Below are 15255 nucleotides of genomic sequence, written 5' to 3'. Positions count from 1 at the left end.
GGTGCGCGTGCACCCATGTTCCATTCGTCCGGGTCGGACCACAATGCAGATACGGTGAAATTGTATCTAGCGCTGTAGCATTGGGGCCTTAGCCATTCCAGCGCTCGACATTTCATTCTTCTTCGATGGATTGGCTTCCAATGTGTGCTTCTTGTGTGATGTACATAATGAGAAAACGACTATTTGCATGAGGTAGCAATCCATCTAAAGGAGTATCAAGATCGCACAAGGATAGAGAGAATTCACCTCTTGTTGTATGGCTTTAGCTCGGGCTTGAGTCATTGGTTCACTTGGGGGATTTGGAGGTCTTGAGGCGGAGGTGTCCCAAGGTCAAAGCTACAGGGGAAATAACACAACCAAAACCCTAAAATATTACATATACATCACACAAACCAAAACCTTAAGCTTCCGGTGCAGTTAACCAATTAGCATTATCTAGGGCACACACAAGTCTGACATTAAGCTTCTGCTGTTTTGCCACAAGAGGGCTTACAAAAGAAAACTCAAGTGGTACTTTATTAGGAGATAAACAGTCATTAGAGCATTGGATGTCTTCTTCACTTACTCCTCTGGATGCCAGTTCTTTGGAGCAAAGAACACCCTCACATCAAACTGCCCATACTTTGACACAAAGTCATCAGGATTCCTAACAGCTCCAACATATCCATCCTGGAAAGTCCACCAAAAGAGTGATTGCCCCAATTTTAAGCAAACATCCAATTTTTCTTGTGCCTTCACCACAACTACATGCTGAAACTGCACCTTAGTCCCACTGAACTTATCATCAAACAACACAATCTCATGATCAAAGCCACTGCTGAAAGCAGCGAATCTCAAGTGATGAGGACCGTCAACCTCTGCAAAGACTTGTATTACAGCCTCAACACTACGTGTAGATAATATGTAGCTTATGTCCAAGCTGAACAGGCCACTACGAACCTGTCCATGTCGAATTTTATCGAAACCTGGGCGGCCCTCAATCTCAGCATACGCAGAAAGTATTTGTTTGTCAGCTGATCCATCCCCTTCCTCCTTTACCCAGAGATCAACTTCTACTAATGCATCATCCAGCAAGTACATTCCTCGACGAGGGCTACAAAGAGGTAAGATAAGGGAATCCTACAATTTAACACCTCTAATTAGAGCTATAAAGAAAGATGCTAAATCAACTTTCAGACACATTTGTATGTAGCAACAGAATAAAACATGCACAATAAAGTTCTAAAAGCAAGGCATGCATGCATTTTCTCTCTTGTACCCTCATTTATATATATTGTCAACCGCTTCAAGCATTTATCAGTAAACATTCAAAAACAGTATTATCCCCCCAATTCCAAAACATTGGCATATAGAACTTTGGGGATTCCATAGAATGTTAATGCAATCAGAGAAAGGAAAACATATACTTCGAAGGGAGTCCATCCGCACAACATGGAGAACTTAGTGCATAAATCTGAGCACATGTGATTAACTATTTAATCAATCCAATCCAAGCATAGAAGAAGGTAACTGGCATGGATCTCACACATAGTGTTGAACGTCGATCATTCTTGAGCAACAAGCAAGTTATGTGGAAAGACAACAAGCCTGGCTTGATTACCTTGTCAATGGCGACAGCATCGGACGGTTAAAGAGGTGATTCCGCATAGGCTCCAATTCATCCCGGACGGCGATTATCCCATACACACTAACAGGGTACGATGCAGAGGTTGATAAACACAGTGAGAAGAATTGTAGCATCAGATGTGGTTCGCGAAATCCAATAGTTGATTTAGCTGCAAACACCGAGGGAAAAGCTAAGGTTCCAAACACATAGATACATGGTAGCAATCGCCCCGCAAAACACATAGACCTGTCGCCTGAGGTAATACTTTCATAGGGAAAGGAGGAAGAGTATGCCCCTGTGCTAGAAGCATCTCGCACAGCTGCTCGTGTTCTTCCTTGCGTTTCATGTCACCCGCAACCCATATCCTGTCGATTAGTCTGGCTTTTTCCATGGGGAATTTCTTCCCTGCAGGATAAAATCAATGTAGCAATCAGTGGTGTTTGGATATTTTGGGGATGAGATTGTGGTGTACGCTCTGGAGAATGAGCTACCTTGGCAATTTGTCTCCTCATCGTCTGTCACCACTTGATCGTCGTCCAAGACCAAGTCGTCCAAGTCAGCTACATCGTCATTATCATCATCATCATCACTGTCGGATATGCAGACATCGTCCCAGTGAAGGATAGGCGTACCTAGAAAATTAATTGGCATAGTTGAATTAGCGAATAGAGAAGGTGAAGATAACTGCTGCATCTGGTCGGAGCACCGACCGTGGTCTCCCCGGAGTCGGAAGAGAGGCTCCTCCCCAAACTCCGGCGTCAACGCCGGCATCTGCATCGGAGGTTTCGTTCGTGCTTGACTCGGAGGACTTCCCCTCGCTTCCGTTGGGTGGATGCGGGCGCGGCCTCGTCGAAGGATCTTCTGCTCCGGCCCCGTTCTTTCTGGTTGGGGAGGTGCCGATCTTGGTCGCGGCGACCGGAGCGCCGCCGCCGCCCGGGGTGGGTGTGTGGCCGCTGCTAGGGTTTCCTGTCTCACCTGCGGGTGCGACGTTGGGCCTGGGTGCAGCTGGGCTGGTTGGGCGCGGATGGGCCGCAAGGCATTGGGCCATCGGGTTCTTAGCCGGGGGAACGGTTGGATCCGTGCCAGGTGTCCCAGGGGCGTATTATACCCTATATAATTGCTGAACAGTTTAGCGTTTCCTAAACGATTTAGGCACTGTAGAAGCGCTAATTTCTTCTCCCTTCCTTCAATAGTTTCTTGACACGTATCCTGTTTTTTTTTCTGCTTGGTGTCACCTTAGATTACTTCCTTCCCTTTTAACAAGAAGCGGTACCGGTTACCGGTTGTAGACGTGATTCCTTTAGTTTTTTTTTGCTCCCCTGCCCGGTTACTGCTCTAGAAATATCTAGTGGGTAGGCCTCACGTACTGTCGGCTTGGTCTGGTCTTTGTCTTACCCTTTGCACCGTTTTGACCGAATAATCCAGAAGCCTCTCCCTCGGTTCCTCCAAACGCCTCTCCATTTCTTCCTCCCACAGTCAGATCGCAATTCCTGCTGAACCCTAGCCGAGCACATCGATGGAAGAGGCGGTGGCGTCCGCGGCCGCAGCGCCGCCCACCCCTCAGTTTACGCTGGGAAAGCAGTCGTCTATGGCGTCCGACTGCAGCGACGGAGGCGTCCGACCACAGTGGCGGAGGCGGAGCACGGAAGGATCGGAAGAAGCTGCCAGCATCGCGAATTTCCCGGTGATGTATATGAGGGCAACGGGAAGGGGATACGCGAGCTCTTCGACACCAGCGCTGACCCCAACTTGCGAGAGTTCGATGGTCGCACATGGATGCATATCCCCCTGTGAGGAGCACGCACTGGTCATACAGCTGCTCCTCGAGCGGGCAGAGTGTTTGCCGTCAAGGTTCTTCTGCAGTTGCCCCTTTACACAGGCGCCGCGCTGCTGCTTCTCTCCCTATACGCGTGCATAACTGATTTTTCTTTGTCACCTTGGGCCTGTTGCTACCTGTTATCTATGATTGTTGCTGCTGCAGCCCCTCTCTCTACTATTGGTCCTCCTGCTAGATGTTGCTCCGTCCTCTCTCTCCCCTGGTGAGTATGCCCGTACAGATCCTCTATCTTTTTGTATCTACTTGTGTGTGAGCTAATGCCTTCTACCTGTTCGATGTTATGATCATAAGAAATAAAACTATTTGTTTCAAGTTTTTTTTGTGGGATTTAGAGCAAATTGGTAATATAATGCGAGTACGACTGGTTTGAGATTTTGTGTTAATTTTGATTTGGTGACTTTGGTCTTGCTGTATGGGGTGGTGCAGATACCCTGGTGTGGTGCTGATGCTCAATGGGGGATTTATGTTATTTGGTTTTTCTATCATTGTTGGTTAGTTTAGTTGATATGGATGAATCTGAATATGAGTACATCTTTGTACATAATTAAAAGGAAGAATAACCAGGTGAATTGAAAATTGTTGTTTCTGTAGTCCGCAACTCCACATGCATTATCTGTTACGTTCCTAGAGGCTAAAATTTTGTACACTTGCAGTTAGTTTTTGTTTGAAAATGGTGCCCTTTTGTGCAGGATTTTCTGTTCAGTCATTGTTTTATAGACGAGGGCTAATTTTCAATGCTTTAACGACATCATTGTTGAAGTTCAGCCTATTGTGATTTTTATTGTATAATGGAGTACTTGCTATATTTTCTTTTAACAAACCAATACTTGGTTTATGCATGTATCACTCAACCTGTTCTAATAAACACACATCATCATGTTCCCGCTTTTCTAGATGATTTGGAGTCCATCGGAGTATCCAAGAAATAGGATAAGAAACCAGTCACAAATCTATCCTATAGGAGCGTCAAGCTCTCTTTTATTTTGTCTTGAAATCCTTCAGTGCGATATGCAGCTGCCAGGAGATGTCTCTTGTGGCATAATAGATGATTAGGACAATAAAATCATTTGAATTGTGATTTTTTCAGGTTTATACTCTGATTGTGAATCCATAGGCACCTTGTGGATGTTATGGCAGCAGATGTAAGATTCTCATTCTGTTCGATTTGCTTATATAGGGCAATGAGGACTTACGATCAAAACAACATTTTGTGCTTGATTCTAAATAGATTTTTCAGTTGCCCAATGGAATAAATATTAGTATCCAGTTCAGTAGTTTGGTTGTTCCTTCCATGAAACTTAATACAATTACAAAATGTTTTGTCAGAAAAATGATTTTTTTTCTATTTAGACTGCAGTAGTTGGTGTAAGGATTAGTTTCTTTTCTCCTCTTCCATGTTACTATATTAGGAACTAGGAAGGAACGCCTTCCCCTCCACACCACTATCCACACAAGAGCCATCGGCTTCGGCCTGTGCCTTTGGCCTGTGTCTTTCCGAATCGCCATTGTCTTTCCAGTTCTGCACCTAATTCCATTTCCTCCTCGATGCTTTATAGCCTTCCCAATCTGCCGTGTTCAGCAACGGTGTTGGTCGTCCTCTCATGGTCTTAGTCGAGCCATCCTCTTTGTTGAATTTCTATAGGACGATGGTAAGTATTGCTTGCAGATAGATTAATTAAAATAATTGCTTGCAGCTTGGCTATGTATGACTATCCAAATTGTAGATTGGTTCTTAGTAAATTTTGGAGAACTGAGATTTGCTCTGATGCTTTTAACTTCTCACTGTACCTGATTCCAATATTGGAAGCCTTGCAGCCAACTTCACCATAAGAGATTCCCCCTTTTTTTACTTTTTTTTCCTATTTGTTATCTCATACTCCGTGTTGATTATCTACAGATGGATCTTGTGATGATAAATCGTATGACGGAATGCATGCAACCTCCAACTGTGGAAGATGTGGTTTATTGGCCTAAATTTCAGGTAACTCACGCTCATCTACTAATGTTCTAACAATGAATCAAATGATTGCTGCTATTTTTCCTTGATTATTTTTGCTCATTCATGGCAGAACAATGCTCATTTTGAAAAACAGCTACATTAAAGCCTGTAGTTGTGCTCTGTTTGTCCATATGAACATGCCGAGTTCATGTTCCTTAGGGAAATATCAATGAACTAAATTGGGTAGCCCAAAATTAGTTTAGCCTCAGATTCTGAGAACAAGGTTGGTTAGGTTAGAGGTCAAGGTTCTTATGAAAATAATATATTTATATGAAGCCGTCGCTGCAAACTATTACACAGAACTTTATTTATTGGTTGTAGCTTTCCTATGCATCTAGGAGGAGACCGGTGAGGCGGAATTAGAGCCTGAACTGCACAAGGTTTGGGACATCTTTTCGTTGATGTTAAGGTCAATATATGTTTTTAGCTATTTTGTGAATATTTGGTACACCGCTAATCGTAATTTTTTTTACTTCCTAACTCAGTTATTAGTTTTGATGAAGGACGAAAGCTGAAAAGGAACTCATATTAATATAGTTCCAAATTAGATTCCTCTGATGTATGTGTTGTTTAAAAATTTGTTATTCTCATCATTGATATCATATCCAAGTATGCATTACTGTCTGTTCCAAGGTGGGACATGCAGTTGTCACAAGGAGGCTACGTGCCTGCCAATTCCAGATAAGTATTGCGATCCTATTCTCATGTAATTCCATGTGCTTCTTTTATCCCCTTTCAATAAAGTATCTGTGTAATTCGTTTAGTCGAAAATAATATCATGCTGGATAGAATAGCCCTCTCATGATGTTCAGTTTTTGCTGAAAAAAAGTCATCCATGTATTCCATGTGACCGTATTCCCACCAGATCTAACATCATCTTTTCGACCATCTTATATTTGTCAAGGTGCCTACTACTTCCTACATGAGTGAATCACTGCAGGTGTGTGTTCTAATGATTAAGTTTCAGTTTTGGAGAACATAGAAGTCATCTTTTTTGCATTGTAGGGCGTTCGTGGGTCTTTTATCTTTAATTTGTGTTGATAGTTTTTTTTTTTGCAGATTTACCATTTGGTTTCAGTTGATTATGTTGCTGAATAAAGTAAATTGTTTCTGCCTTCTAGCTTTTCTAGAAGAGAAGGTATCCATCTAATTTATGTGCGACATTACTCATCCGGGGAACAAATTGTTTGGACAACACATCCATGTTGTTTTCAATCTGCACCTCCTTTTCAGATTCTTTCATTCCAATAAAAGATGTTGAAAAAGATTCATTTTGTCCAACAAGTATAGTAGGCTGAGCAAATAAATGGATGGATGGAATGAATTTTTTGGCTTGATGATTGGTTGTGACGATGATGTACATGTTTGCTGCCTATTCAGATCTTTTTGGTGTATAGGCAGCGATGACAACACTATTTAAGAAGTCATGAGATAGTTTAATGGAATACTAATGTAAGTGTTTATTTTGTTATATATAAAGTGAGCGTGGTGTTTTTGTATATATTATTTCACAGAAACATAATTTGGAATTGTAGTACTACTGTTTGAGTTATTTATTTCCTTATAATATAGTATAAAAGTTAGGCCAAAAATGCTTCATATCGAAGGGTTCCAAAGTTCCTTATAACCATGCTACATGTTATACATAATATCATAGGAATGTTATTATAACGGGCGCGGCGTGTCGCCGCGCCAATGCTTCCTAGTGTATCCCGATAACACTCGAGTTATAAGAGTGTTGTTGGAGCTCAAAAAAAAAGGTGTCCCAAGGGCAAAAAGGAACGGCGCAGATCGCTGGTCGGGGAGTTGGGCACCCTCTTTCCGCTTTTACCCCTGCGCTGCCGGTACAATAGTGGCTCTGGTTGCAGGCTGGAACCCTAGATCCAGCATTAGGTTTTCCAGCCAACGAAAAGGACGTCTCTCGTTTTCACCGTAGAGCCAAGCTGCTATGCTCCCGCACCGACCCAACCTCCGGCGAGCTTTCCTTCGTGTTGATGGACCGCAACTGGCACGCTGGCAAATCGGGGAAGCGGCCCTATGAAGAGATCTCAGGCGGAGGTGCGCGCCGCCGGGAACTTGATCTTCGCCAACGCCTTGACCACGAACAGGAGGAGCAGTGCAGGCAGCATCGCGTGTGGGATGGAGACTCTCAACGTTCCGGGGAAGAAGATAGGTACGTTCGTGACCAGCAGCTTCCGCCGCCCCCTCCATTGAATGTGCGTGGGCGCGATTCAGGAAGGGGGGGCTAGCCCTCGTCGCAATCGGCCGCCACGAAATCCGCAAGGGGCGGATCTGGATGGGGCCCAAGCCGGGCTCTCGGAGTTGGTGGCGGGTGAATCGTCCGGGGGCGACTCACCCGTATCATTTGCTACAAGTGTGGTCAGCCAGGGCATATGCAAGTCGATTGCACCGCCATTCCATTTTGTGTCAACTGCAAGAAAGAAGGCCACTTATTTGCCATGTGCTCCATCTTTTCCAAACTCCAAGAACCCTTCTGGGCAGGTTTTGGTGGTGATGGAGTCGGTTTTTACTGATGTGAGGTGGCAGAAGAAGAGCTGCAGAAACCCAAGGCGAATTCGGTGATCGTTTGTATTGAAGCTGGGGAGCTTTCGGTCGAGCAGGTTGAAGCAGAGTTCAAAGATTTAGTAGAAGAAAAGTGGACTGGCAAGTGCACAAAGTTTCTGATACAGACTTCTCCCTTGTCTTCCCCTCCAAAGAAAGCTTGAGGATGGCGATCCGCGGGGGCGGCATCAAGCTGCCATCTTGTAACATCTCAAATTTCAAATAAAAGAGAGAGAAGAATTTCAGAGATCCAAAATTCAGAACCAACAAAAACTTTTAAATTGCATATAGTGCCCTGCATAGGACTTGTGCATTTTGAGTGATATGCCATGATGCTTGTTTTATTTGTTATGTAATGAACCCTAAAACCCTAAAGTGATCAAGTGAAGATCACCAAACAAATAAATCAAAAAGAGAAAGAAATCAAATAAGAATAAAACCCTAAATACCCTAACATATGACTTATGCCATTTTTGCAAACTTTGACCCTAGACCCATTTGATCTTCACCATTACTTGCAATATGATATTAAAGAGTTATTACAACTTTTGGAATCAAAGAAACACCATTTAAACCAAATCCAAAAATCAAAATATGCTCACATAGAATAATGGTCATTTTTGACAATTACAATCTGGTCACCACTTTGAGCCTCTATATTTCAAGATTTCTAAACTAAACAAATCCCATTCTTTGCATGTCATCCAAGTACACAACAAGGTGAACAACTTATGTAAAGATCATCATACCAAATTCATTTTGGATCAAAAGTTATGAGCAAGCAGAGAGGAGACTTTGAAACTTTGGCAAGATCATCACTTTGCAAATTTTAATCAAACCAGGCCACTTTCTGCTCACCACTTGACCTAGCCATGATCCTTTGACCCTACCCTACCTAGCCCATGCAAGGAGACACCATGGACATGGCCAAAACATTGCTGGCCATGGCCATGCCGGCCACGTTCCCCATCGACGCTCACCCCTCTCTCCCTGCCACTCCAGCTCGAGCCACCTTGCTAAACACGTCGCCCATGATCTCCTGAGATCGCTCGTACACGCCGTTGAATGAGAGGACGATGACACGACCCGGACGGAGTGCGCCCAGTACGCTCCAGGTACGCCGCCAACGGCATGGTGACGTCACCCGTGCACGGACGCACGCGACACGGGCACGCGTCGTCCGCCGTACCTCGCCGTACCCCGACCACCTCCGCGTGCCATGGTCCTTGTCTCGCCACGCGGAGCTCGCCGGACACGCTGCCGTCACCACCTAGCGCCTACGGTCGCCGGCGAGGACAAGACCGCCCGCCACGGCCGCGACAGTACGCGCACGGCCCCGACCACCGTACACCTCGCATTAACGCGCCGCGGACGCTAGGAGATCCGCCGTACCGTCAAGATCGCCGCTGCGTCATCGCCTAGCTCTCTAGCTCGCCGGAGACGCCGCGCCCACGACGACCCGCTCCCTGCCCCGCAAAGCACCCTCTCCCTCCTATAAATAGAGGCCTTCCCGCAGCAACCCCAGCACACCACCATGACCACCATTCTCCACCGCTTCTCCTCGCACCGCTAGCCACCTCAATCGTCGTCGGAGCAAGCTCAATCGAGCGATCGGAGCCGCGGAAGCCCTGGTGCAATCGCCGTCGACTGGAGCCTCCTCGAGCGACGCCGCTGCTACAGGCTGCATCGCCGTCGTCCACAACGTCATGACGCACACTGCCAACCCTAGCTGGAGCCACGGTGAGCTCTCCGACCCCCTACCGCCGCCGTGCCAGTGACACGATCTCGCCGGAGACGACGATGGCCCTGTGTCGTTCGATCTCGTTCTAATCCAACGGACCGCAATGCTCCATACCGTTTCGGGTTTAAAGAGCCGCTGACATGCGGGTCCCACGCTATCAGGCGGCCCACTCGCACTGGATGCGTTATTGGGCTGAGCAGGCCGTTAGTTTGAAAACCTGGCCCGTTAGCATTTCCCGCCAGCCTGTTTAATTCAAATTTCGTTTAATAAATAGAATTCAAATTCAATACTGGACCTGACTTTGAAATTAAATAGAATCTGTTTGGCTTGGCCAAATTTAACAAATTTTATATTGTTGGAAAGCAACTGAAAAGTTCTACAACATGCCACTGGTCTCACCTCGAGATCTATTGTGGAAATAATGTGACAAAAAGATTAAGTCAGGAACTGTTGCACATTCAAATAAATATTAAAAATCAACCAAAAATGATATTTAGTTAATTCCAACTCCAATAGCTCACATTAAACTTACACTAATTGTTGTTGTAATAAAATGGTGTGGTCACTTTGAATGATCATGGCCTAGTTTAATTAATGGACAATATGGCTAGTTTACTTAGGTGATATTGTCCAAAACTAATATGGAAATCATATGAAGTATTTTACTTCATTTAAATCTTGTCCCAAGTGAATTCATGAGAGGTTTGAACCCCTGGTCAAACACTCTTATGTGAAACACTTGGAGATTTAAATCATTTGTAGAATTATTAAATGGTATGAGGTGGTCTACCTCATTTAAATCATTTTCTCAAATGATGATAATGAATGGTTGACTTAGGTCAATATAAGTTCATGTATTATTGGTTGAGAAATTAAATCTTAAGAAGATTCAATGAGAGGAAATGATTTTCCTCAAGAATTAAATAGAAACTATTTAATTACATATGTAATGAGAGGAAATTATTTTTCTTCAATAAAGAAAACTAATGCACCTAATTATGTTATGTGTGTACTTAGCATAGTTTGTGTGAAATAATGATGTGATTAGTATAAGCCCTTGAACTTGCTTAGTGATTATACCTCGTATTCAAATTTAGACGCTAGCACCGGAGAATACCAGGAAGAGGAAGGATTCTACCAAGAGGAGGAAGAAGAGAACCTTGAGAACTACCAAGGCAAGCTAATATTCTTGCAAAGTGCAAAGCCCCTTTGGGGCAAGAGACCATGATTCTTATCTTTCTTAACGAAAGCCTATCCCAAGTTTTTACCATACAAGTTTTACTTATTTATTTCAAAGAGTTACTGGGATAAGTTAACTTGGTCTAAGTGAATAAGGTTACTAGAGTAGCAAAGTTAGTCTCAAGCTAGCCAAGCAATATAGCACCCCTCATGATTAGTGCTAGTGCTAAAATACTAAAACTTGACTACTCTAGATGGGAACATATGACTTGAATTGAATTTGAAACCTTGGAATGATGAATCATTCCATTGAATGATTTGAAGAGGAATGTGAATAAGAGAAGATAGTGATTTTTGATTATAAACCTGATGTTGGTTTGAATGCGATACCTTTCCAATTTTGAGTACCCCCACAATACCTGATTATGGGTAGAGCTTAACTGGAAATTTATACATCTTAGTATGGGTTCTCTCTGAACACACATCATAGGGGTTATGCCGAGGCTGCCTCCGTTGTTGAGAAATGATGTGAATTGAGGTGAATTGTACGGCCAAGCTCCGTGCAGCTCCTGTGTTGACAGCTGGTCTTCACCGGGAGGCCAAGCTCATGGGGAGAGGTGCTCATACTAGGGTTTCTAAGTGAAAGGTTTTGGTTGATGATCCGCGTATCGTGTTACGATGATTCGAGGTAATCCCGACGGATGAAATCAAATGTTGTGGCACAAGTGTGCAACCTCTCGCAGAGTGTAAATCTATTCGAATAGCCGTGTCCACTGCTACGGACGGTTGGAAAGGCCATACAGCTTCCGGTGTCGCATTTTGAAAATATTGGTGAAATGAATGGTGACTTGGTGACTTGTTGAATTACAACAAATGTTGTGGGAATGACACTAATGTTCCCACTTGAGTTAGTTAGTACATGAATAAGGCTTTGCTCAAATACTTGTGAACTAAATTTGGCTTTATGCAAATTAAACTAGAGCTTAGCACCCCTTACTAAAATTGTAGCACTTACATTAGTGTTAGTTTGCAAGTACTTAAAGTACTTACGGCTTTGTCCCTGGCTATTCAAATGGCCAGAGTATGAAGATGAACAGAACTACCATGGAGATGACCAGCAGGACGCCTACGACAACTAGGAGTTTTCTGACGTCAAGCGTTGGCCTGTGGACTAGAGAGTCCCTTTATCTTTACGCTTTCGCTATGAACTTGTGTTTGTTCGTTGATCGATAGATCAACTATTTGTGTAATATGGATCATGTGATTCAAGTTGTAAGACAATATGGTTTGTAATAAATGATGACTATGATATTCGACTATTATGCCTCGCAACAACATTATCCTAGGATTGCGATGAATGACATAATAGGCATCCGGACTTAAAAATCCGGGTGTTGACAAGTTGGTATCAGAGCCATTGTTTGACCTTAGAAAACCCTAGTTAGAATGGACGTTCATAAAAACCTAACTTTGAAATCAAAATGAAGAGAATATTTATGAAAATTTACTCACACTCTTGTCTTTGAGGCTTTTTCGAAATTTGATGAATCATGCTCTTTCTTATTTGAATCTAATTAAAATTTTGCCACACTTGTTCACTCTCTAACTTACTCCTCCAATTCGCTTTCAGATGGAGCCGAATGAACCCATCAACGCCAAGTTTTATCAACTTGGGAACGGAGGGAGTTTGATCTTCGAGCACGAGCTCGACGCTGTCTCAGACTTCCTTGGACGTCCTCACCCTGAGTTCCACGGGATTTAGGTAAACGACCAGGCTGGAGGGGAGTTGCAGTGGATCATCACCGCCGATTTAAGGGGCAAGATGGAGCCTCCCACCTCGGAGAGAATCCTCTTCACCTTCCGCGAGAGCAACTGGCTCGATGGACTCGCACGTGGCCTTCAGGAGGCACTTGCGCGCCTCTGTGGACAGAACATGGTGCGCCTACTTGCGTCTCGCTTCGCGCATCTCGTGAGGCGTGATGCTATGGGATTACCTATGGAGCTGCAGCCGCACCCGGAGATGAGGCACCATGCTGAGCACCTAGACTTTATGTTGTACCACACTCAGAAGGAGCTAGACAACTCCCGTGCGTACGCGAACCAGACTCACCTTGCACTGGCCACTCATGCCGATGCTATCAAGATGCTGTCCAAGGACCGCAACAAGCTTCGCCTGCAGCGTGCCAAGAGGGATGCTACTATTGTGCGCCTTCGCGCCCAGATAGCATCACTAGAGGCCACTGTCAAGGCCCAGGAGGACCAGCTGAGGGAGATGGAGGAAGACGAGGGAGGTATCGACATTCAGGGAGGAGACGCCTTCCTGAGTGACGATGACGACTATGAGGAGGACGGGTTCACCGAGGAGGAGGATTACGCGTTCCTGGAGCCAGGACCTGACGACATTGTTCCCATCGACGTTGAGGATGAGGGGAGTTGCACTTGATCACTGATGTAGGTGTGAATTGTATCATCGTCCCTTGTATCGTAGCGTGAGAATGGTTCTTAAAACCATGGGAAGTGTTGGTATGTTAGTTGTAATGTGTTATGTTGAATGAAGGAATGAATGTTTGTGTTTGTCATCAAAAGCATTCAAGTTTTAAAGTTATGAACTTACTCAAAATAAACCCTAGCAATTTCCCTCTTATCTCATGATCTTCTGTATATTCAGATGGCCCCTCCCAATCGCACCAACAACGATGCCATGATGCAACTACTGCAAACCCTGCTGGCTGACAGGGAGACTGAAAGAGCTGAACGTCAAGCCAACATCGCCGCATTGCAAAACCTTGCTCACCAAGGCCATGGGAATCATGATCATCCCGGATCTAAGCTCAAGAACTTCTAGAACACCAACCCTCCGGTGTTTAGCAAGACTGAAGAACCCCTCGACGCCGACGACTGGCTCCAGACTATGGAGAACAACTTGGAAGTAGCCAGAGTAGAAGCCAATGAGAAGGTCTTGTTTGCAACCCACTACCTTGCCGGACCAGCCCGAGCCTGGTGGACTAGCACTCGCGCCATGAACGGAGGTCAAGTCATGACTTGGGCAGATTTCAAGCTCAAGTTCAGCAAGTACCATGTGCCCTCGGGTCTTATCAAGAAGATGAGGGATGAGTTCCGCGAACTCAAACAAGGAAGGATGACGGTAGTAGAATATCACGACAGGTTCCTTACACTGTCAAGGTACGCCCCCGACGAGACCGACACCACTGAGAAGAGGCAGGAGAGATTCCTGAACGGACTGCATGATGAGATGCAGACTGTCCTCATCAATATCCCCTTCGCCGACCTTGAAGCCTTAGTGGACTCCGCCATCCAGATGGAGGGCAAGTTGAACCGCAAACGCCGCATGATGCACCAGAGTGGGCCCAGTAATACTCCAAGGTATCGCCCCAGCTCAAGCGGAGGCTTTGCCCCCAGAAACAACAAGCCCCAGATGCAGACTTCACGCCCGGGTTTTCAGAACCTGAGTGGAGGAAACCCGAGGCCAGGAGGCCACCCCAACAACAGCCACAACTATCAGAAAAACACCAACAACTTCAACCGCGCCCCAATGCGAGCCCCCAACACCAACAACAACAACACCAACACCACTCCAAGGACTGGGAGCAACGCCATTCCCGTCGCAACCAAGGACAAGACCACCATCACTTGCTATGAGTCTGGTGTAGTGGGACACTACTCCAACGAGTGCCCCAAGAGGCTCGCCAAGCTCGCCGGCAACACTGCTGCACCTGCTCGATCAACAGCAACGCCGCGTCTCCACCGGCAAGAAGTTCACCCCCAACAACCCCAATAATCGCAACGGTCGCCTCTTCCACATGAACGCTGAAGAAGCCCAGGAAGCACCAGATGTTGTACTGGGTATGTTTCCCGTCAACTCCGTACTCGCCGCAGTGTTGTTTGATTCCGGAGCATCTCATTCTTTCGTCACCGAAGACTTTGCATCCACAAGTAAAATTCAACCTATCAGTTTGAAACATGTTATGATAGTTCAAATTCCCGGATCAACCACCAAAGCCAGAAAATTTTGCAAAAATGTACCCATCAGAATACATGAAGTAGATTTCTATGCCAACCTGATTATTCTGGGAACCAAAGGTTTGGAAATAGTACTGGGTATGGATTGGATGGCCAAACATCATGGAATGATTGATTGTGCCAAGAAAGCCATCACCATGACCAGTAGCACCGGTATTATAGTAGAACATGTATCTGAAAGACTACCCAGAAAGTTTACCTGCAACCAGAGTGTAGCCAAGCCAACCTTGGATCAGATCATGGACCCATTTGATCAGATCATGCAAACCCTAAATACCCTAACATATGAC

At 45.1% G+C, this 15255-nt stretch overlaps 1 protein-coding gene across 1 annotated transcript; it reads right to left on the bottom strand.

The window, feature by feature from the left end:
• Nucleotides 1–340: 340 nt before the first annotated feature.
• On the bottom strand, nucleotides 341–2590 carry LOC124647211. The gene is made up of 5 exons (XM_047187181.1): nucleotides 2317–2590; nucleotides 2098–2238; nucleotides 1821–2011; nucleotides 1601–1627; nucleotides 341–1119 (listed from the first exon to the last, which is right to left on the bottom strand). Exons 1-5 carry the CDS (start codon nucleotides 2381–2383, stop codon nucleotides 562–564), a joined length of 984 nt encoding a protein of 327 aa, XP_047043137.1. The 5' UTR covers nucleotides 2384–2590; the 3' UTR covers nucleotides 341–561.
• Between the last annotated feature and the right edge of the window lie 12665 nt (nucleotides 2591–15255).

Source organism: Lolium rigidum, chromosome 4 (genome assembly GCF_022539505.1).
Source record: "Lolium rigidum isolate FL_2022 chromosome 4, APGP_CSIRO_Lrig_0.1, whole genome shotgun sequence".
NCBI lineage: Eukaryota > Viridiplantae > Streptophyta > Magnoliopsida > Poales > Poaceae > Lolium > Lolium rigidum.
Note: the sequence above shows the minus strand (reverse complement) of the source record. Positions and strands in the feature narration are given on the sequence as shown.

Coding starts and splice junctions, on each gene's coding strand:
- LOC124647211 (XM_047187181.1), bottom strand. CDS start 2,383: ATGCAGATGCCGGCGTTGACGCCGGAGTTTGGGGAGGAGCCTCTCTTC. Junction 2,012..2,097: donor TGAGGAGACAAATTGCCAAG/GTAGCTCATTCT, acceptor TTTATCCTGCAG/GGAAGAAATTCCCCATGGAA. Junction 1,120..1,600: donor ATGCTGTCGCCATTGACAAG/GTAATCAAGCCA, acceptor GTTAAATTGTAG/GATTCCCTTATCTTACCTCT.